The sequence below is a fragment of the Bufo bufo genome, chromosome 4 (assembly GCF_905171765.1).
Source record: "Bufo bufo chromosome 4, aBufBuf1.1, whole genome shotgun sequence".
Classification (NCBI taxonomy): domain Eukaryota; kingdom Metazoa; phylum Chordata; class Amphibia; order Anura; family Bufonidae; genus Bufo; species Bufo bufo.
The window spans coordinates 224092009-224115892 of NC_053392.1; the positions used below are offsets into that span (position 1 = coordinate 224092009).

The 23884-nt window shown below is 42.4% G+C and overlaps 1 protein-coding gene across 1 annotated transcript; it reads left to right on the plus strand.

Annotated features, from left to right (window-relative positions):
* The first annotated feature begins 773 nt into the window (after positions 1-773).
* LOC120997958 (carboxypeptidase N subunit 2-like) lies at positions 774-23174 on the plus strand. The gene is made up of 3 exons (XM_040428336.1): positions 774-890; positions 7413-7516; positions 19987-23174. The coding sequence occupies exons 2-3, from the start codon at positions 7452-7454 to the stop codon at positions 22418-22420; spliced, it is 2499 nt and encodes an 832-aa protein (XP_040284270.1). The 5' UTR covers positions 774-890; positions 7413-7451; the 3' UTR covers positions 22421-23174.
* The last annotated feature ends 710 nt before the right edge of the window (positions 23175-23884 follow it).

A 23884-nucleotide genomic window follows, 5' to 3' on the forward strand; every position in this document is an offset into this window, starting at 1 on the left:
CCTGCCTGTTTTTTTTTAAAAAGCGCTCCTGCGCCCCGTTATGGCCCCCCACAAATCTCGCGCTCAGTATGCAAATACTGAGCATCGGAGCAATGGGGAGGAGACGCAGTTTTTCTCTGTGGGCATCCCCTTCTCCCCTGCCTGCCTGTGACGCTCTGCGCTTGCTTTTGGACAGTGCTACAGCCAGGGGAGAATGAGAAAGACTGCGTCTCCTCCCCATTGCTCATACTGAGTGCGAAATTTGCGAGGGGCCATAACGGGGCACAGGAGTGCTATTTTAAAAAAACAGGCAGGGTGCCAGCCCAGCGGGGGGTACAGATATTTATCTCACTTACTACAAACCAATGAAAGGTCCTCTTTAATGGCCAATCAAGACAGAGCTTTCAGAAGTCCTTCATACATTATCCCCTTCCCAGTTTGGATGCAAATTGTGGCCTTTTGGCTAATTCTGGTTTAAAAATGTATCCTTTTTTGCCACACAGTAGCTTACTGTTAATTTCAGACCATTTGGCTTCTGATAAAAAAGATTTTTTGTATGTGGTTCTGATGTGTATGAATTCAGCTGCTGCAAGGATGAAAATTGTGCAGCCAATAGCGCCATATATTGCATGTGCAGAAAAAAAAAACTAAAATACTAAAAGATTTCAAAGTAAAGTGTGAAGTAAACATAATGGGATTCATTATCAGCACTTACAACTACGCACGAGAAGATTATCGGAGAAGACAGCCTCTTATCTCATGCCCACATGTGTTTTGCCATTAGAAGGTGAATGTGCAGACGTGTGAGGCTGTTTCAGCAGATCCTGTGAGTGTTCTGCACTAGACTTTCAGATCTGGTCACAGGAAAATGTCTAATTTCCCACAAGAGAGGAATAGACCTTCATTTAAAGGTAAGTGCATCCTTAAATCTCAATTATATCTAGACTACAGTGATTAAAACTGTGGCTAGCAATAATATTTTATGGAAAACTACTCTCATCATCTGTATACCCTGGTGTCTTTCTAAAGTTTTCCGTCTCTATTTATTGTATCAGAGCTCTATGTAGAAGTGAAGTGACTGCTGAGCTACTGTATATGTCATAGATCCTTACAAAACAAACTGATAGTTCTGATGGGCCCTGTATAATAATTTTTATAATTGATAACATTGTATTATAATAAATGACCTGATTAGGAGAGATGAAGCCTGTACACCAGTACAAGAGGTACTCAAACGGGTATTCTCATCTTAAAGCGGTTATCCACCTTCGGGGGCCTTTTCAGCCAGACCCACCCAAATTGCTGGGCCTTCAAAGGGAAGCATACTTACCTGCTGCTAGGGTCCAACTCCTTTAGTGCCCTGCCGCTGTTGTCTTGCTCCAGTCCCTGCTCATACACTTCCTGTTTGACAGGAGTCACGACATGCCCATTGCAGCTGAAGACAGCCAACAGCGGTGTCACTTGACCCCCAAAAGTGGATAAACCCTTTAAGTACTTATGGCATATTCTTAGACCCATGTATCAGAAGAATGGGGCTCTCGTACTCGCCATTTGATTCCCAGCCCCTACATTCCCTATATAGTCCAATGTAAAGGTGACTTGGCCCGGTAGGCTTTCTAATTGACTCCCACTCAGTGCAGAGAGTTGTGTGTGAGCAAGCCCCCTCCCCATTCAACTGTATGGAGAATGCAATGGGGGACAAGGACTTGCTTTAAATGCTTAAGGTGGGATTACTCCTTTAACATTTTGTTAGGCCGCCATTTCTTAGTTCCCATACACTATAATGTTCAGCATTACAGGGAGTGCAGAATTATTAGGCAAGTTGTATTTTTGAGGATTAATTTTATTATTGAACAACAACCATGTTCTCAATGAACCCAAAAAACTCATTAATATCAAAGCTGAATATTTTTGGAAGTAGTTTTTAGTTTGTTTTTAGTTTTAGCTATTTTAGGGGGATATCTGTGTGTGCAGGTGACTATTACTGTGCATGATTATTAGGCAACTTAACAAAAAACAAATATATACCCATTTCAATTATTTATTTTTACCAGTGAAACCAATATAACATCTCAACATTCACAAATATACATTTCTGAGATTCAAAAACAAAACAAAAACAAATCAGTGACCAATATAGCCACCTTTCTTTGCAAGGACACTCAAAAGCCTGCCATCCATGGATTCTGTCAGTATTTTGATCTGTTCACCATCAACATTGCGTGCAGCAGCAACCACAGCCTCCCAGACACTGTTCAGAGAGGTGTACTGTTTTCCCTCCTTGTAAATCTCACATTTGATGATGGACCACAGGTTCTCAATGGGGTTCAAATCAGGTGAACAAGGAGGCCATGTCATTAGATTTTCTTCTTTTATACCCTTTCTTGCCAGCCACGCTGTGGAGTACTTGGACGCGTGTGATGGAGCATTGTCCTGCATGAAAATCGTGTTTTTCTTGAAGGATGCAGACTTCTTCCTGTACCACTGCTTGAAGAAGGTGTCTTCCAGAAACTGGCAGTAGGACTGGGAGTTGAGCTTGACTCCATCCTCAACCCGAAAAGGCCCCAAACCAGTACTCCACCTCCACCTTGCTGGCGTCTGGGTCGGACTGGAGCTCTCTGCCCTTTACCAATCCAGCCACGGGTCCATCCATCTGGCCCATCAAGACTCACTCTCATTTCATCAGTCCATAAAACCTTAGAAAAATCAGTCTTGAGATATTTCTTGGCCCAGTCTTGACGTTTCAGCTTGTGTGTCTTGTTCAGTGGTGGTCGTCTTTCAGCCTTTCTTACCTTGGCCATGTCTCTGAGTATTGCACACCTTGTGCTTTTGGGCACTCCAGTGATGTTGCAGCTCTGAAATATGGCCAAACTGGTGGCAAGTGGCATCTTGGCAGCTGCACCCTTGACTTTTCTCAGTTCATGGGCAGTTATTTTGCGCCTTGGTTTTTCCACACGCTTCTTGCGACCCTGTTGACTATTTTGAATGAATCGCTTGATTGTTCGATGATCACGCTTCAGAAGCTTTGCAATTTTAAGAGTGCTGCATCCCTCTGCAAGATATCTCACTATTTTTGACTTTTCTGAGCCTGTCAAGTCCTTCTTTTGACCCATTTTGCCAAAGGAAAGGAAGTTGCCTAATAATTATGCACACCTAATATAGGGTGTTGATGTCATTAGACCACACCCCTTCTCATTACAGAGATGCACATCACCTAATATGCTTAATTGGTAGTAGGCTTTAGAGCCTATACAGCTTGGAGTAAGACAACATGCATAAAGAGGATGATGTGGTCAAAATACTCATTCGCCTAATAATTCTGCACGCAGTGTATATATATATATGCTGGAATATGTCCCTGATTTAGATTATCTGTTGCACAACTGTTTGCTTGTAACACCCCCTACGCTCAGCTCCAGCATCAAGGTTGTCAAATGTATTCGAATCTAGTAATGAATCTATCTATGCTGGATGATATGTTATGCAGGTTATTGTGACTGTCATTTTCATCAGTTTACAGTAAATGCTGGTACTTATTTCAGTATTCTGATCTATGTACAGTACATTATTACATGTTTTTTTCTTCAGAGCAAATGTGATAAAGAAGGTTGGTAATCCTACCGAGTAACCAAAATCCCTCTACCACCACCGGGGCTGATGTATCCATATTTTTACTCTTGTGGTTTTCAGGTATAAAATTATTTTTAGGCCTCATGTACACAACCGTATTTTTCATCCATGTGCTATCTGTATTTTTTACTGACCATTCTTTTCTATGGGATCATGCACACATCCATATTTTTTGTGGATTCCTGTGGCTGTTCCACAAGTAAAGCCTCCTGCAGACATCCGTGGAACACGGTCCGTGAGATACCGGACTGGCATCCTGCTTGGATCATACGAGTGTATTATTGTACTGCGGCACAAAGCGCACAGCGTCATAGCAACCAATGACGCCGTGCGTTCCTGTACTAAGCAGGATGCCAATCCAGTATCTCACGGACCGTGTACCACGGACGTCTGCATGAGGCTTAATAGAAACATGTCCTATTTGGGTCCACATTGTCGATGGGAATAGAGAAAAATACAGACGGCACACAGAAGGTGTCCGTATTTTGCAGATCTGTTTTTTGCAAACTGAAATATGGACATAACCATGTGCATGAGCGCTTAGTATTAGTCATAAGAGTCCATGTTAAGGGTCCATTCAGATGTCCATTGAATGGGTCCGGATCGGTTCCGCAATAATGCGGAACAGGTGCGGACCCATTCATTTTCAATGGGGCCGGAAAAGATGCAGACAGCACACAGTGTGCTGTCCGCATCCTTATTTGCGGTCCGCGACCCCGAACTTCCAGTCCGCGGCTCCGGAAAAAAAATAGAGCATGTCCTATTCTTGTCCGCAGCTGCGGACAAGAATAGGAATGATCTATTATGTGCCGGCCACTACAGACATCTGAATGGACCCTAATACAAATAATGTAACTTTCTAAGGCTACTTTCACACTGGCGTTTTGGCTTTCCGTTTGTAAGATCCGTTCGGCGCTCTCACAAGCGGTCCAAAACGGATCAGTTTTGCCCTAATGCATTCTGAATGGAAGAGGATCCGCTCAGAATGCATCAGCTTGCCTCCGTTCAGTTACCATTCTGCTCTGGAGTCGGAAACCAAAACACTGCTTGCAGCGTTTTGCTGTCCGCCTGACGAAACTGAGCCTAACCTTCTCTGACACAATCTGGCACAATAGAAAACGGATCCGTCTCCCATTGACTTTCAATGGAGTTCATGACGAAACCATCTTGGCTATGTTACAGATAATACAAACGGATCAGTTCGGATGCATGTGGTTGTATTATTGTAATGGACAGGGGCGTTGATAGGGTCTCAATAGATCTGGGGCCCAAGCCCCAATGAATATGGCCCAACTGACACACAGACATCTTAACTTCCTCACTTTTCTGTACCCCCATAGTAATATTACTCCTCATAGTCCCACCAATAGTAATTCCCTTCTTGAATGCCCTTATTAGTAATACTGCCCTTTATAGTGCCCCCAACAGTGATAACGCTCCCCAAGAATGCCCCCATTAGAAGAGCCCTCCAGTATTAATAATACCCCTCACAGAGCCCCCAGTAGAAATAAGGCACCCCTATTGTTCCCCCAGTGGTAATAAAGCTCTCTACAGACCCCTCAGTAGTAATAAGGCCCCCATAGTGCTCTTAGTAGAAATAAGGCGGATCTATAAGTCCCTCCTATAGAGTCCCCAAGAGTAATAAGACTGCTTATGTCCCTTGGATTTAAAATGCCCCTACAGTGCCCCCAGTATTTATATTGCCCCCTACTGTTATAATGCTCGCCCTGAAGCGGCCCCAGTATTTATAATGCCACCTACTGTTATAATGCTCGCCCTGAAGCGGCCCCAGTATTGATAATGCCACCTGCAGTGCCCTCTGTAGTTATATTCCTCCCTTTAGTGTCCTCAGAAATTATAATTCCTCAGCCCCTCCACTATACAGTCCAATGTAAATAACATTATTTCCCTCCCTCCGCCATATAGTCCCCTGTAAATACCATCACACCATCTCTCCAGCCCCCTCCAATATACAGTCCCATGTAAATAACATCCCTCTCTATCTACATCTCCTTCAAAATACAGTCCCATGAAAATAACATCACACCATCTCTCCTGCCCCCTCCAATATACAGTCCCGCGTAAATAAGTCTACTTTTACACTCGCGTTTGGTACGGATCAGTCATGGATCTGCACAGATGGATCAGTTCAGGTAATACAACCGTCTGCATCCATTCAGAACGGATCCGTTTGTATTATCTTTAACATAGCCAAGACTGATCCGTCTTGAACAACATTGAAAGTCAATAGAGGACGGATCCGTTTTCTATTGTGCCAGATTGTGTAATAGAAAACGGATCCGTCCCCATTGACTTACATTGTGTGTCAGAACGGATCCGTTTGGCTCAGTTTCATCAGACGGACACCAAAGCGGAATGGAGACGGAACGGAGGCAAACTGATGCATTCTGAGCGGATCCTTTACTATTCAGAATGCATTAGGGCAAAACTGATTCATTTTGAACCGCTTGTGAGAGCCCTGAACGGATTTCACAAACGGAAAGCCAAAACCCCAGTGTGAAAGTAGCCTAACATCACCCCCTCCCCAGCCGCCTTCAGCATACAGTCCCATGTAAAGAACATTACCCTCTCCCCAGCCACCTTCAACATACAGTCCCATGTAAATAACATCACCCCTCAATATTCTGTCCCATGTGAATAACATCACTCTCTCCCACAGACACCTTCAACATCGAGTCCCATATAAATAAAATCACCCCCTCCCCAGCCAACTCCAACATTCAGTCCATGTAAATAACATTACCCCTCAACATTCAGTCCCATGTAAATAATATCACTCCCTCCCACAGCCACCTTCAACATATAGTCCCATGTAAATAGCATCACCCTGCCCCAGCCACCTCCAACATGCATTCCCATGTAAATAACATCACCCTCTCAACTTTCAGTCCCATGTAAATAACATCACTCCACCCTACTGTCCCATGTAAATAACTTCTCTCCCTTCAGCCCTAACATAAAGTCCCAGTTAAATGACTACAACTCCCAGCATTGCTCTGCCTCTCCCTTCACTTACCTCTCCTCATGTAGCAGACATCACCACAGCTTCTTCCCAGGACTTCTCTTCACTGCTCAGCGCCATCCTCTTCTGCACTGGTCACGTGATGGTGACATCATCACAGGTCCTTTTTAGCTACTGCATTTAGAACTGATCACATGACTTGTGATGTCACCACAGGTCCTTCAGCTCTTGCAGGGCATTAGATTCAATTGTATTGCTGTCCTGAGGATGGCAATACAGTTGGATCTGTCTGGCAGGCAGGATATTTGGGGCCTGGGACAAAACATCAGGGGCCAGGCCCCAAATGCTTTAACCTAGCAATGTTCCTGGTAACGGATCCGTTTCTGCAGATCCATGAGGCAAACTTGTATTTAACTCGCGTTAAATATTCTGCTGCTTTTATGAGGCGTCGTGGTCCTCTTCACTGACCGGGACAACATGCACACAATGCAGTTGTGGCTCAGCCTGTACACTACCTATCCAGTGTTACTACCTGTATATTGTCCACTCACAGACATGGTTCATTATAAAGGCAATGGACATGTTACAAGAAAATTAAAAAAATAATTCATTTGTGTTAACATTGTCATACATTGTCATTGTGTTTTCCACACTAGGATAATGCCATCACTTAAAGGGGATGTCCGACCACCAAATAAAATTGATCAATGACTTTATGAAAGCCCCACTGTTCTAGTGCCGCACCTCTTGCCTTGCTGTTTCGGATCCCTACTAAACTTGAAGTAACGACATATCATTCTCTTTTATATGACCGCTGCAGCTAGCCACTGGCTTCAATGATCACGTATGCAAGAGCTGAATGGGAATGGCACATCATCGCTTCAATTCCAATGGATTTAGGAGACACGGTGGGGATTTCATAAGGTGAGTGGCTCTACACTTAGGCCTCTTTCACACTACAGTTTTTTTTTTCCGTTTTGCGGGCCGTTTTTTGCGTTCCGTATACGGTCCGTATACGGAACCATTAATTTCAATGGTTCCGCAAAAAAAACGGAATGTACTCCGTATGCATTCCGTTTCCGTATTTCCTTTTTTCCATTCCTTTGAAAGATAGAACATGTCCTATTATTGCCCGCAAATCACGTTCCGTGGCTCCATTCAAGTCAATGGGTCCACAAAAAAAACAGAACACATACGGAAATGCATCCGTATGTCTTCCGTATCCGTTCCGTTTTCGTAGCGGAACCATCTATTTTAAAATGTTATGCCCAGCCCAATTTTATCTATGTAATTACTGTATACTGTATATGCCATACGGAAAAACTGAACGGAAAAACGGAACAGAAACACAACAGAAACAAAAAAACGGAATAACGGATCCATGAAAAACGGACCGCAAAACACTGAAATAGCCATATGGTAGTGTGAAAGAGGCCTTACTCTGTGCTACTTCTAGTACTGGTGTCTTTTTATGCAGCCGAGGGACCTTTAGGCCTCCTCAGGCACCAGGGCCTAGGTGCAAAAGCAAGATGTGCACCTCCTATAGCTATACCTCTGGTCACACCACTGCCGTACTCCCAGTCATGCCATAATTACATTGTTTCTTAAAATTTACATTCTGGCAGTTACTAAACACTTTCACCTTCTTAAAGGGGCTGTGCAGTGTCATGATATCAGATTGGCGGGGGTCTGATCGCCGACACCTCAACTGCTGGAAGAGAGGCCCTGGCGCTCATGCAAGCGCTGCATCCTCTTTAATGTTTCCTTGCACGATGGTAGAGTGTAATAATACCTTCCTCTTCTGTTCACCTGAATGAGAGAGGTAGCTGTAATTATGTTGCATCGCCAGTACCAGCTAGACAGCTTACAGGTGCGCAGTCTCCTGCGCTCGGAGATAAGACGGAGGAGTAATTATTTCTCTTGTTTCTCAGGAGAGATAATTATTGTAGCCACTAGGTGGCAGTATCGCACAGTGATGTATAATGTGATGGAAAAGAGCCAATATGGACAATCACAATATATTAGTAAGTGCCTTGCATTAAAGGGCTTCTGTCACCCCACTAAAGTCATATTTTTTTTTTTTGGGCTAGTTAAATTACTTATACTGCGATATATGAAAATATAATGGTCTTACTTACTTTGATTCAGCAGTTTCTTCTAAAAACGAAGTTTTATAATATGTAAATTAGGTCTCTACCAGCAAGTAGGGCGGCTACTTGCTGGTAGCAGCTGCAGAAAACCGCTCCCTCGTCGTGTTGATTGACAGGGCCAGCCGGGATCTCCTCCTCCGGCCAGCCCTGTCGGCATTTCAAAAATCGCGCGCCTGTGTTCATTCGGCGCAGGCGCTCTGAGATGAGGAGGCTCGCCTCCTCAGAACTCCCTCAGTGCGCCTGCGCCAATGACATCACCGAAATAGAAGAGGCGAGAGGTTGTCCGGTCCCAAAATCTAAATTCTTTTTATGTGCTCCTAACACCCCTCACCATCCAAACATATGCCCCCAATACCTGTTTTTCATGTCCGAGCTTTCCTTCCCCCCTGGAGGACATCAGATTATCCTGGCAGATCTGTTTACTTTCTCCCCTTCTTGTTTTGTTGAATACATAACTTTATTGATACACAAGCCTGGCTGCACTGCACAGAGATAAGTCACAGGCTGGACACGCCCCCCACTGCTCTGCCTGCAGCAGATACTCCTATAACTCCTGTGTCTTTCTACACCCAGACATGAATCTACTTCTCACTCAGTGTCTAAATCCCATTACTGACTGTCCACAGGTGAAAAACAGCTTGAATCAGCAAGCGTATCCAATCACATGTGTATATAATCCTATCCTGTGTGATACAGCCTGCTGAGCGGTGTATCTAATCCCATCACTGACTGTCCACAGGCTCTGCCCTCACATGTATCTAATCCTATCCTGTGTAATACAGCCTGCTGAGCTGTGTATCTAATCTGCCATAACAGTGACATCCATAGTGCCACCGTAACAGTTACATCCACAGTGTCCCCATAACAGTGACATCTAGAGCACCCCCATAACAGTGACATCCACAGTGCTCCCATAACAGTGACATCCACAGATCCCACATAACAGCGCCATCCACAGTGTCCCCATAACAGTGACATCCACAGGCCCCCATAACAGTGACATCCACAGATCCCACATAACAGTGTCATCCACAGTGTCCCCATAACAGTGACATCCACAGTGTCCCCATAACAGTGACATCCACAGTGTTCCCATAACAGTGACATCCACAGATCCCCCATAACAGTGACATCCATAGTGCCCCTATATCAGTGACATCCACAGATACCTCCCATAACAGTGACATCCATAGTGCCTCCATAACAGTGACATCCACAGTGTCCCCCCATAACAGTGACATCCACAGATCCCCATAACAGTGACATCCATAGTGCTCCTATAACAGTGACATCCACAGATCCCTCCCATAACAGTGACATCCACAGATCCCTCCCATAACAGTGACATCCATAGTGCCTCCATAACAGTGACATCCACAGTGCCCCTATAACAGTGACATCCACAGGCCTCCATAACAGAGACATCCACAGTGCCCCTATAACAGTGACATCCACAGGTCTCCATAACAGAGACATCCACAGTGTCCCCATAACAGTGCCATCCACAGGCCCCCATAACAGTGCCATCCACATTCCCCTATAACAGTGCCATCCACAGTGCCCCCATGTGCCATCCACAGTGCCCCTAATGACATCCACAGTGCCCCCAAAGTGCCCCTTGTGCCTTCCACAGTGTCACCAAAGTGCTCCCATGTGCCATCTACAGTGCCCATGTGCCATCGATAGTGCCCCTAATGACATCCACAGTGCCCCATGTGCCATACACAGTGCCCCTGTGCCATCCATAGTGCCCCTAATGACATCCACAGTGCCCCCAAAGTGCCATCCACATTGCCCACAAGGGCACCCATGTGCCATCCAGTGCCCATGTGCCATCAATAGTGCCCCGTAATGACTTCCACAGTGCCCCCATGTGCCATACACAGTGCCCATGTGCCATATACAGCTCCCCCAATGATATCCACAGCATAGTGGTCAGCCTCTGTGGCTGATCGCTATGCTGTCAATTATGTACAGCGCTTACATCGCACTGTACATAAGTCAGTACAGGCTTCACATACAGTTGTGTTCAAAATTATTCAACCCCCAATGCTGTAAAGGGTTTTAGGGAATTTAGTGTACATTTGTAATTGTGTTCAGAATGAAATCTTACAAGGACTTTTTAAAGAACCAAATGCAACTAAAATGACATCAATTGTTTTTGTAATATAGTAATAAATGTTTTTTTTGTGATTTCTTCATTGACACAATTATTCAACCCCTTAAAGACTACCACTCTTAAGAACAGAGGTTCATTCAAGTGTTTTCGATCAGGTATTGAAAACACCTGTGGATGTCAAGGAGCAGCAATCAAGCATATTAAGCACCAATTAGGCAGATTTAAAAGGACTGTGATACTCAGCTCCTTCTAGACATTTACTGGTGTGTTTACAAACATGGTGAAGTCAAGAGAATGGTCCAGGAAGACAAGAGAAGAGGTGATTTCTCTTCACAGGAAGGGCAATGGCTATAAGAAGATTGCAAAGATGTTAAACATACCAAGAGACACCATAGGAAGCATCATTCGCAAATTCAAGGCAAAGGGCACTGTTGAAACGCTACCTGGTCGTGGCAGAAAGAAGATGCTGACTTCGACTGCTGTGCGCTACCTGAAGAGCAAAGTGGAGAAAAGTCCCCGTGTGACTGCTGAGGAACTGAAAAAAGATTTGTCAGATGTGGGTACTGAAGTTTCAGCTCAGATAATAAGGCGCACACTGCGTAATGAAGGCCTCCATGCCAGAACTCCCAGGCGCACCCCCTTGCTGTCTCCAAAGAATAAGAAGAGTCGACTGCAGTATGCCAAAAGTCATGTGGACAAACCACAAAAGTTTTGGGATAGTGTTCTGTGGACTGATGAAACAAAATTAGAACTGTTTGGGCCCATGGATCAACGCTATGTTTGGAGGAGGAAGAACAAGGCCTATGAAGAAAAGAACACCTTGCCTACTGTGAAGCATGGCGGGGGGTCAATCATGCTTTGGGGCTGTTTTGCTTCTACAGGTACAGGGAAGCTTCAGCGTGTGCAAGGTACAATGAATTCTCTTCAGTACCAGGAGATATTGGATGAAAATGTGATGCAGTCCGTCACAAACCTGAGGCTTGGGAGACGTTGGACCTTTCAACAGGACAATGATCCCAAGCATACCTCCAAGTCCACTAGAGCATGGTTGCAGATTAAAGGCTGGAACATTTTGAAGTGGCCATCGCAGTCACCAGACTTAAAGGGAGTCTGTCACCACATTTGAGCCTATTAGACAGATCCAATAGCGTTATATGTGCCACCCAGAAGTTTAAAACGGTACCTTTGTTGCATATACCGGAGTCTTGTTTGAGCCAAAAATGAACTTTGTAGGTTCTGTAAATGCGCCCTCTCAAGTGCCCAGGGCGACGTCTCAATCTTCCGAGCCCAAGACCGGACCTCCCCAGCGGCTCATAACCCCGCCCTCCGTGTGCCTCTGCCCGCCCGTTTACACTCCTCCTCTCTCCTGCGGCGCAGTGGAACTTAAAGAAAGCAGTTGCAGCGCGCAAGCCTAAGAATGTGACTGAACTTGAGGCTTTTGTCCATGAAGAATGGGCGAAGATACCCGTAGATCGCTGCAAGACACTTGTGTCAAGCTATGCTTCACGTTTAAAAGCTGTTATAACTGGAAAAGGATGTTGTACTAAGTACTAAGATTGAATGTCACTTGGGGGTTGAATAAAACTGATAATGATGTGAGCACAGAAAAGACATTTGTGGTTATTTCATTATAAATGTTATGTTATATTTATCTGACTTACAAGTGCCTCTTTGATTTAATTGTAAACAAGATGACTGAAATGATCAAAATCAATGTCAAACTGGCCAAAACACTAAATTTTAGTGGGGGTTGAATAATTTTGAACACAACTGTAGAAGCCTGTACACTCAGAAGACGGCTGGCGGTCCCAGCGCATGCGCAGTAGTGCGCAAGCGACGGGACCGAGAGTCCGTCAGGAGGCGGTGACGTCAGTGATGACATTCCGTCTCCTGCCTCATGCAGGAAGGGCTGCACTGTGGAGGGTAAGTATTGGTGTAATAACCTTCCCTCCATAGGTCATGAAGATGGCCAATTTTCAAGTAGGGGCAAGAGAACCCCTTTAACTTTCTCTTCATGATAAATGCAAATTGCTGAAGTGAGACAACCCCTTTAACCCCTTTAAGTGTGCTACACTTAATAGGGTTAGGCATAAATGTCTTGGTTTGTGCATTGTGTGTTTCCTATGTGTAATTCATGTGTTCTATATATGTTCTATGTATCAGTGGTGTATGTGCAGTATGTGACATACCCTGTATGCATCATTGGCATGTGAGTCATGTATAAGTTTCTTGTGTGTCCACGTGTCCAATGAGTGGTTGGTGTGCGCTGCATGTGTCTTGTTTCTGACTGACTTAAGTGCAGGATATCCATATATAGTCAGGTCCATAAATATTGGGACATCGACACAATTCTAACATTTTTGGCTCTGTACACCACCACAATGGATTTGAAATGAAACAAACAAGGTGTTCTTTAACTGCAGACTGTCAGCTTTAATTTGAGGATATTTACATCCAAATCAGGTGAAAGGTGTAGGAATTACAACAGTTTGCATATGTGCCTCCCACTTGTTTAGGGACCAAAAGTAATGGGACAATTGGCTTCTCAGCTGTTCCATGGCCAGGTGTGTGTTATTCCCTCATTATCCCAATTACAATGAGCAGATAAAAGGTCCAGAGTTCATTTAAAGTGTGCTATTTGCATTTGGAATCTGTTGCTGTCAACTCTCAAGATGAGATCCAAAGAGCTGTCACTATCAGTGAAGCAAGCCATCATTAGGCTGAAAAAACAAAACTAAATCATCAGAGAGATAGCAAAAACATTAGGCGTGGCCAAAACAACTGTTTGGAACATTCTTAAAAAGAAGGAACGCACCGGTGAGCTCAGCAACACCCGAAGAACACGGAAAATAACTGTAGTGGATGACCGAAGAATTCTTTCCCTGGTGAAGAAAACACCCTTCACAACAGTTGGCCAGATCAATAACACTCTCCAGGAGGTAGGGGTATGTGTGTAAAAGTCAACAATCAAGAGAAGACTTCACCAGAGTGAATACAGAGGGTTCACAACAAGATGTAAACCATTGGTGAGCCTCAAAAACAGGAAGGCCAGATTATAGTTTGCCAAACGACATCTAAAAAAGCCTTCACAGTTCTGGAACAACATCCTATGGACAGATGAGACCAAGATCAACTTGTACCAGAGTGATGGCAAGAGAAGAGTATGGAGAAGGAAAGGAACTGCTCATGATCCTAAGCATACCACCTCATCAGTGAAGCATGGTGGTGGTAGTGTCATGGGCGTGGGCATGTATGGCTGCCAATGGAACTGGTTCTCTTGTATTTATTGATGATGTGACTGCTGACAAAAGCAGCAGAAGGAATTCTGAAGTGTTTCGGGCAATATTATCTGCTCATATTCAGCCAAATGCTTCAGAACTCATTGGACGGCGCTTCACAGTGCAGATGGACAATGACCCAAAGCATACTGCAAAAGCAACCAAAGAGTTTTTTAAGGGAAAGAAGTGGAATGTTATGCAATGGCCAAGTCAATCACTGACCTGAATCCGATGGAGCATGCATTTCACTTGCTGAAGACAAAACTGAAGGGAAAATGCCCTAAGAACAAGCAGGAACAGAAGACAGTTGCAGTAGAGGCCTGGCAGAGCATCACCAGGGATGAAACCCAGCATCTGGTGATGTCTATGCGTTCCAGACTTCAGGCTGTAATTGACTGCAAAGGATTTGCAACCAAGTATTAAAAAGTGAAAGTTTGATTTATGATGATTATTCTGTCCCATTACTTTTGGTTCCTTAACAAGTAAGAGGCACATATGCAAACTGTTGTAATTCCTACACCGTTCACCTGATTTGGATGTAAATACCCTCCAATTAAAGCTGACGGTCTGCAGTTAAAGCACATCTTGTTCGTTTCATTTCAAATAATCCATTGTGGTGGTGTATAGAGCCAAAAATGTTAGAATTGTGTCGTTGTCCCAATATTTATGGACCTCACTGTATGTGTAAACTCTGCCACATGTATGTTTGTGCATTTTGCTGTGAATGTCTATCATCATACTTCATCTTTAATATTTCTGTTATCACTGTAAGGGTGATAACAGGCTTATGAACACGTCTGATGGATATTCTGCAGTCCGCAAATTGCAGATCTGCAAATTGCAAATTGCAGATCTGCAAAACATGGATACCAGGTGTGTGCATTCCACATTATGCGGAGCAGAACAGCCGGCTTCTAATAGATCAGTCCTATCCTTGTCTGTAATGCCGACATGAATAGGACATGTTCTATCATTTTGCAGAACGGCCATGCGGACATACAGACATGGAATGCACATTGAGTCATTTATTATTTATTTTTTTGTGGCCCCATTAAAATGAATTGAACGGTACAGACATGGAAAAAAAGTTTGTGTGCAAGAGGCCTACGATGGGTCCCCAGAATCAGTTACACTGGTGGGCCCTAAGTACCCCAGTCCGACACTGTCTTCCACCATTTCATACTGGATACATCTTGTATTGACTGCTAGGTATCTCAGGCAGGAACATGGGCACAAATGTGACATACCACAGTAAATAACATTAATAATCCTTATTAATCCCTTAAGGACATGACCAATTCTTGTTTTGGCATTTTTGTGTTTTCTTTTTACCTTCTAAAAGCCACTAAAATGTTTTGTTCACATAGCTATATAATGGCTTATCTTTGTGGGGCATGTTGTATTTTTTAATGCTATAATTTAATTTACCATATATTGTATTTGAAAATGGGAAAAAAATTATGTGTATGGATTATTAATTATTTGGATGAAATTGAAAAATAAAAACAATTCCGCTAAGGTTTTTTGCTGTGTTTGCTATGTACTAAAAATGACATGAGATCACTATTATGACAATACCTAATTGTATAGTTTTTATTGTGTTTTAATTTGAATAAATTAAAACTTATTTGCGTTAATATTTCCAGACACCCATAACTTATTTTCATATATCTCAGTCTACAGAGCTATATGGGTACATACATCTTTTGATCACGTTTTAGTCATCCTTATAACAGTTACAACATGTACTAGAAATAAAAACATGTACTTTAGGTCAGTAATAAACACAATGAAGAAAAAATTTGAAAAAAAACCCCTGCAAAACGCCATATTTGTTTGCTTGCTTCCCCCAAATTCAATTAATGTTAAATAAATAACATCTACATACCCCCAAATGGTACATATAGTGACTACACATTGTTCTGCATAAAACAAGACCCCATATTCATATGCTGATGCAAAAATATACAAGATATTATTAGTCTTGCAATGTCAAGATCAAAAAATGGTCCTAAAACGTGAATACAATATCCATACCACAAAACACAGCAAAATCCAAATGTTAATATATATAGGTTTTCTTCAGAGGCCCTGGAAGGCAGGTTCAAATTGACAGAAGATGGGGTCTACATGAGTAGGTGGCACCAGCAATATCATAGAGGTGCAGCAGAACAAAGTGCAACCCAATATACTGTCCCAGCAGAAAATACTACAGTGCAGCACAATATATTGCCTCAGCAGAACCACATACCACAGTGCAGTACAATATGCTACCCCAGCAGAACCAAATACTATAGTGCAGCACATTATAATGTCTAGCAGAACCAAATATTATAGTGCTGCACAATATAATGCCCCAGCAATATAACCAAATACCAAAGTGTAGTACAGTATATTGTGCTATACTTTGGTTCTGCAGGAGAACCAAATACCACAGTGCAGCACAATGTACTGTCCCAGCAGAACCAAATACTACAATGCAGAATAAAATACTGTCCAAGCAGACGTGCTGCTGAGACAGTATATTGTGCTGCATTGTGGTGTTTTGTGCTGCACTTAGGCCTCTTGCACATGAACGTTGTGCATCCGTTCCGTGCATTGTGGACTGCAATTTGTGGTCCCCAATGCATGGGCAGCGTCCGTGCGGCGGCCGGGACAGATCGAGAGTTCGAGACCCATCCGCGATCTGTCCGCACCGCAAAAAAATAGAACAAGTTCTATTTTTTTGCGATGCGGAGGACGGACAGAAACACCACGGAAGTCTCTAATAAAAGAAGTACTCTATTTTTGTTTTCTATTTTACATATATTACTAACTCACCACCAGTATTCTAGTATTCTGTAATTTGTTACACCCTAACTCAGTTGCATCCATACATTTTGAACCTTTTCATTATAATAAATAACCTGGTCATGTGACCTAACTGCTTGCTGTAGTCTGACACCTTGCTCTAATGTGTAAACAGGAACTTGGTCTCTCCCCTGTGGTTGACTTCCTGTTAACTTCAGGATGACATCATCACCAATCAGATCCCTCCTGGCAGCTCTAAGGCCACATCCTTCTCCACACTCCTTTGTTTAGCTCTGTATTTTGATGAAGATATAATGTCTCCCCTATCTAAAGGGCCAGGAGTGCACATATATAATAAGTGAGTGTATACCATGATTAGCTGCAGTTATACAGGGAGTGCAGAATTATTAGGCAAGTTGTATTTTTGAGGATTAATTTTATTATTGAACAACAACCATGTTCTCAATGAACCCAAAAAACTCATTAATATCAAAGCTGAATATTTTTGGAAGTAGTTTTTAGTTTGTTTTTAGTTTTAGCTATTTTAGGGGGATATCTGTGTGTGCAGGTGACTATTACTGTGCATAATTATTAGGCAACTTAACAAAAAACAAATATATACCCATTTCAATTATTTATTTTTACCAGTGAAACCAATATAACATCTCAACATTCACAAATATACATTTCTGACATTCAAAAACAAAAGAAAAACAAATCAGTGACCAATATAGCCACCTTTCTTTGCAAGGACACTCAAAAGCCTGCCATCCATGGATTCTGTCAGTGTTTTGATCTGTTCACCATCAACATTGCGTGCAGCAGCAACCACAGCCTCCCAGACACTGTTCAGAGAGGTGTACTGTTTTCCCTCCTTGTAAATCTCACATTTGATGATGGACCACAGGTTCTCAATGGGGCTCAGATCAGGTGAACAAGGACGGCATGTCATTAGAATTTCTTCTTTTATACCCTTTCTTGCCAGCCACGCTGTGGAGTACTTGGACGCGTGTGATGGAGCATTGTCCTGCATGAAAATCATGTTTTTCTTGAAGGATGCAGACTTCTTCCTGTACCACTGCTTGAAGAAGGTGTCTTCCAGAAACTGGCAGTAGGACTGGGAGTTGAGCTTGACTCCATCCTCAACCCGAAAAGGCCCCACAAGCTCATCTTTGATGATACCAGCCCAAACCAGTACTCCACCTCCATCTTGCTGGCGTCTGAGTCGGACTGGAGCTCTCTGCCCTTTACCAATCCAGCCACGGGCCCATCCATATGGCCCATCAAGACTCACTCTCATTTCATCAGTCCATAAAACCTTAGAAAAATCAGTCTTGAGATATTTCTTGGCCCAGTCTTGACGTTTCAGCTTGTGTGTCTTGTTCAGTGGTGGTCGTCTTTCAGCCTTTCTTACCTTGGCCATGTCTCGGAGTATTGCACACCTTGTGCTTTTGGGCACTCCAGTGATGTTGCAGCTCTGAAATATGGCCAAACTGGTGGCAAGTGGCATCTTGGCAGCTGCATGCTTGACTTTTCTCAGTTCATGGGCAGTTATTTTGCGCCTTGGTTTTTCCACACGCTTCTTGCGACCCTGTTGACTATTTTGAATGAAACGCTTGATTGTTCGATGATCACGCTTCAGAAGCTTTGCAATTTTAAGAGTGCTGCATCCCTCTGCAAGATATCTCACTATTTTTGACTTTTCTGAGCCTGTCAAGTCCTTCTTTTGACCCATTTTGCCAAAGGAAAGGAAGTTGCCTAATAATTATGCACACCTAATATAGGGTGTTGATGTCATTAGACCACACCCCTTCTCATTACAGAGATGCACATCACCTAATATGCTTAATTGGTAGTAGGCTTTCGAGCCTATACAGCTTGGAGTAAGACAACATGCATAAAGAGGATGATGTGGTCAAAATACTCATTTGCCTAATAATTCTGCACGCAGTGTATAAAGCTTCTGACTCACTGTCTGTCTGTACTATCTGTGTGTACCTATTGCCACTCCCAATACAGTGCCAGCTGTTCTCCACAATGCCACCAAATACTGTACAGCAGAAAAATAGTGCCCCCACTGATAATAATGGCCCAATAATAATACTCCCCTATTGTGCCCCAGTAATAGTAATGCTCCTATAGTGCCTCCAGCAATAATTATACCCACTATTGTGCTCAAGTAACAATAATGTCCCCTAAATACCCCTAGTTATAAGAATGCCCCTAGTTTAAAAAAAAAATCCCCAGTAATGCCCCTATAGTGCCCTTGTATTAAAAGTCCCCAGACAAGTAGTGCCCCCAATGACTAATACCCTCTACAGTGCCCGCGATAACTAATACCCACTATAGTGCCCCAATGACTAATGCCCCTATAGTGCACCATTAATGCCGCTATAGTGCCACAGCAATGCCTTCTATAGTGCTAACATCAATTTCCCTTATAGTGCCACCAACAATGCCCCCCTATAGTGCCCCCACTGAGCAGTGTTTCCTATATTGCCCTAGTTAGCAATGTCCCTTATAAGCCCCAGTAATGACTCCTTACAGTGTCCCAACACAACAGTGCCCCCTATAAGGCCCCAATAATGCCTCCCTATAGAATCCCTAAAATAAAAACTAATATCTACATCCTGTTCCCCACCATCTTCTGCAATGCAGCCTGTGGCCCGAGCCACCTGGGTTTGAGTGCTGGCAGCAGCAATTACATCATCATGCCGTGTGCATCAAGACGTAGCAGTTGCAATATCATGGTGATGCCTGGGACCAGGCGTGGACATACTGATGTCTATAAGGGGTGAACTGCAGGGCAGGGAGCTATTTGCTTGTGTACCCTTCCGCAGTTTAATTCAAGGGGGACCTGCAGCCGTGCGGGATGGTTGGGCAACCCACTGGTTATTGGCCTACCGGTAATTTTGCCGATGTGATCTATGGCCAGTGTGTCCCTTATTTTCTCTTCATTTTTGGTGCATATTTCTAGAAGGATTCAACTGTGTAATATTTGTGCAACATGTGAAACTATCTAATGCTTTGTTTTACCTTTTTTGTTTGCTTTTGCAGAAATAAAATGCATTTGATTTTGCTCCTCTTGGCGTTACTTGAAACCATTGACTCTACTTCTGCAAGCTGTAAAAACGTGTATGACTGTCCCAAAGATTACCAGGAAGTCTTTATGAAGGAAACCATCAAAGAAATCCCTAAATCCGTAAGCCAAAAAATAACTGAGATCTTTTTGGTGCAAACTGGAATTTCGACAATCCGAAAAGATGCATTTAAATACATGACTCACTTGGGAAAAATATTCTTTATGAATAATAAAATTAGCGTAATAGAAGTTGGTGCCTTTGATAATCTAAAGAACCTTACTGAACTTGAGATATCTGGAAATGCAGATTTGCATGAACTTAAGACTGGAGTTTTCAGCAATCTTAGCAATCTGAAGAAGCTGGTTCTTAAAATTAACAACATTAGTTCCTTGGGTCAAGGAATTTTTGATGACCTTCAGAATTTAGAAGAACTCTACATAAACCTCAATAAGTTATCTTCTTTTCCTCCAGGGATATTCAATGCACTTGGAAAACTCAGAATTCTTCATCTAGCAAAAAATAAATTAACTCAGTTGCCTGAGGACATATTTAGTAAATTACCTGAACTAAAAATCCTTCGCCTCTATGAAAATGAGCTCACTGAGCTTCCTCAAGGATTGGTGCACAATAACCAAGAACTGACTGAATTCAATATAAATTCAAACCAAATAAAACTATGGCCCAAAAACATTTTGGCTAAATCAAAAAATCTTGAAAAATTGTTTTTAGAAGATAATCTGTTAGAAGAACTTCCAGATCAAATGCTGTTTGGGCTTAATAAAATAAGGCAGCTGAAAATAAATGCAAATAAACTGAAGAAGCTTCCAGATGCGATAACTGATGGTAATGTTGTTACAGAACTTGATCTGAGCCAGAATAAACTAACTGATATTCCTGTTGCTGCATTTAATAATTTCAAGTCTTTGAGGAAGTTGATTATTTCTTCAAACCAGATCACTATGCTAAATAAGGAAATGTTTTCTGGTCTTGGTAAATTAACAGAGCTTAATGTTGAAAATAATTATCTTAGCAGCTTGCTAGATGATGTGTTCTCATTTCTCCCAGAGTTAAAGACTCTAAGACTTAATAACAACAAGTTCACCAACATCCCTCTTCAACCAATTGAGTCAATCCCCAAGCTAGCTATTATACATTTAAAAGATAATCCTTGGGCTTGTGACTGTAACCTTCAGGATTTTTACAAGTGGATAAATGACAACAATGCAAAAGTAAAAGACATTAATCAAATATTGTGTGAATTGCCAGATAACCTCAAGGGGCAAGTCATCTTTTCCCTGAAGCTTGATAAATTAATTTGCTTAACAACACCAGTGACAACAATGAAAGCAACCACCAAGGCAGCCATCATCACAACTCATCTAACTACCATCCACACAACTCAGCAGGTCACTACTGTAAAGTCTCAAACAACTCTAATACCTACAACACTTAAAACAGTTCCTCCGACTACTCTTCCTCCAACTACAACTCAAAAAACTACTTTTATGTCAACTACTGACTTTATACCAACCACACAATTTACAACAGAGCTTTTAACTCCAGACTATACCACTTTAAAGATTTCAACACTTAAAGAAACAACTTTTTTGCCAACAACCACCATAGTAGTCACAACTCCACAAATAACAACTAATATGCCAACCACAGAAAATACAACCCCACAATCTACTACAACTGTAGAGATTACAACATCCCAAGAAACAACCTTAATGCAAACCACAACCATAGCAGTCACAACTCCACAAGCTACAACAATCATGGCAACCACAAAACTTACAACCACCCAACCAACAACTACAATCATGGAATCTACAAGAAATCAAGCCACATCAATTGCCTATATTACACATCCTGAAACAACTTCTGAAGCATCTACAGAAGCATCTACAACAACTTTCAAGACCGCAACACAGACTGTCAGCACCCTTATGTCAACTCCAACACCAAAAACAACTACATCTGCAATTGCAAGCACTCCATTGGAACTAACAAGTTTATTTACTACACTGAAGATGACAGCAGTTGTCTCTACTGAAATAACATCTACATCTATGCCAACAACAAAGACTTCTACAAAAGGTGCCATGTTACCTGCAACAGTCTATTTTATGCATACAACCACAGAGAATATTACTAAAGATGAAGACTCCACACTACATTCATCAGTTGCATCACAGATAAAAGATAGCAGTTTTGGCTTTGGATCTAGAGTTCATCACTGTCAGATTTTATTTGTCTCCTACCTAACATTACTGTGTATCGAAATCTGTACTACAATGTTTTTAATAACATTTACTTACACGCTACACAAATCTATACGTAGTGTAAAGATACCAGTACGTCCTGTAAGACTGGTTTATGTGTATAGTAAAAAGGAGAAGACATAGGCACACTTAGCTTTCATTAAGTAATGTAATTAAAGTGTGATGAAAGGAACTATAAAGCTATCAATGGAAAGACCATTAAATGACACTGATGAAGACTAAAAAGCCTAAAGATTGTGCAAGTTGGAACAGATATTTATGTGATGCTAGGTTGTATCTGTGCTCTATACCAAAGGATTATTAATGCATGGTTAGTGGCTTCACCTGCTATGGCCACAACCAGGCGATATGTATTGGCCAGATATTTACACGGGTAACAGCTATGTTTCCTTCACTCGCTATACTTCATTGGGGAGCACCTTATCTCCCAGTTGGACGAAAGGATCAGCATTTATAATGTTTCACTCTCGTGGAAAGACAAGTCAGGAGCCTCTTATTCCCATTCTTCTGTCAGCAGAGCCTACTAACATTGTTGAGACTGGTCAACTTTATCCTATTAAGATGGACAGCTCACATTATACTTTGTATAGTGTTGTAAATAATCATATTAAAAAGGGGTTGTTCAACCTGTTTGTATTGATGAACTATCCTTGGGATAGGTCATGAATATCTGATTGGCAGGGGTCCAAAATCTGGCAAACAATCAGCTGTTTGAAGAGTGCTGCCTCCTCTTCATTACACTATGTGTCTTCTCCTCTCTAGCGGTGGTGTAGTGTAATTTCAAGTACTCGCTCCATTCAAGTGAATGGAGTGAGTACTTGTAATTACACTGCACTTCTAAGATGACAGGTGGTGTAATGAAGAGGAAGTAGCGCTCACATGGAGTGATGTCTCCTCTTCAAGCAACTGATTGGTGGGAGTGCAACCAGACTCCCGCCGATTAGGAATTGGTGACCTATCCTGGCTGCAAACCCCTTTAAGATGAACAATAAATGCCTGGTGTACAGGGCTTGTAATGATAATATACAAAGGAAATTCAAAACACAGAAGGATTTTTTTAAATAACAGAAATAGACAAATTATGTGGCATGGCCGATATTTCACAATAGCATAGGTAATAGTTTATGATATGTAAAAATGAAATGTATAATACAAAATATAATATATATATATATATATATATATACACACTCACCTAAAGAATTATTAGGAACACCTGTTCTATTTCTCATTAATGCAATTATCTAGTCAACCAATCACATGGCAGTTGCTTCAATGCATTTAGGGGGGGTGGTCCTGGTCAAGACAATCTCCTGAACTCCAAACTGAATGTCAGAACGGGAAAGAAAGGTGATTTAAGCAATTTTGAGCGTGGCATGGTTGTTGGTGCCAGACGGGCCGGTCTGAGTATTTCACTATCTTCTCAGTTACTGGGATTTTCACGCACAACCATTTCTAGGGTTTACAAAGAATAGTTTGAAAAGGGAAAAACATCCAGTATGCGGCAGTCCTGTGGGCAAAAATGCCTTGTGGATGCTAGAGGTCAGAGGAGAATGGGCCGACTGATTCAAGCTGATAGAAGAGCAA

Excerpts from the sequence above, each read along its gene's own strand:
- LOC120997958 (XM_040428336.1), top strand. The coding sequence starts at position 7,452 with ATGGGAATGGCACATCATCGCTTCAATTCCAATGGATTTAGGAGACAC. Across the intron at positions 7,517-19,986 it reads CACGGTGGGGATTTCATAAG|AAATAAAATGCATTTGATTT; the intron begins GTGAGTGGCTCT and ends TTGCTTTTGCAG.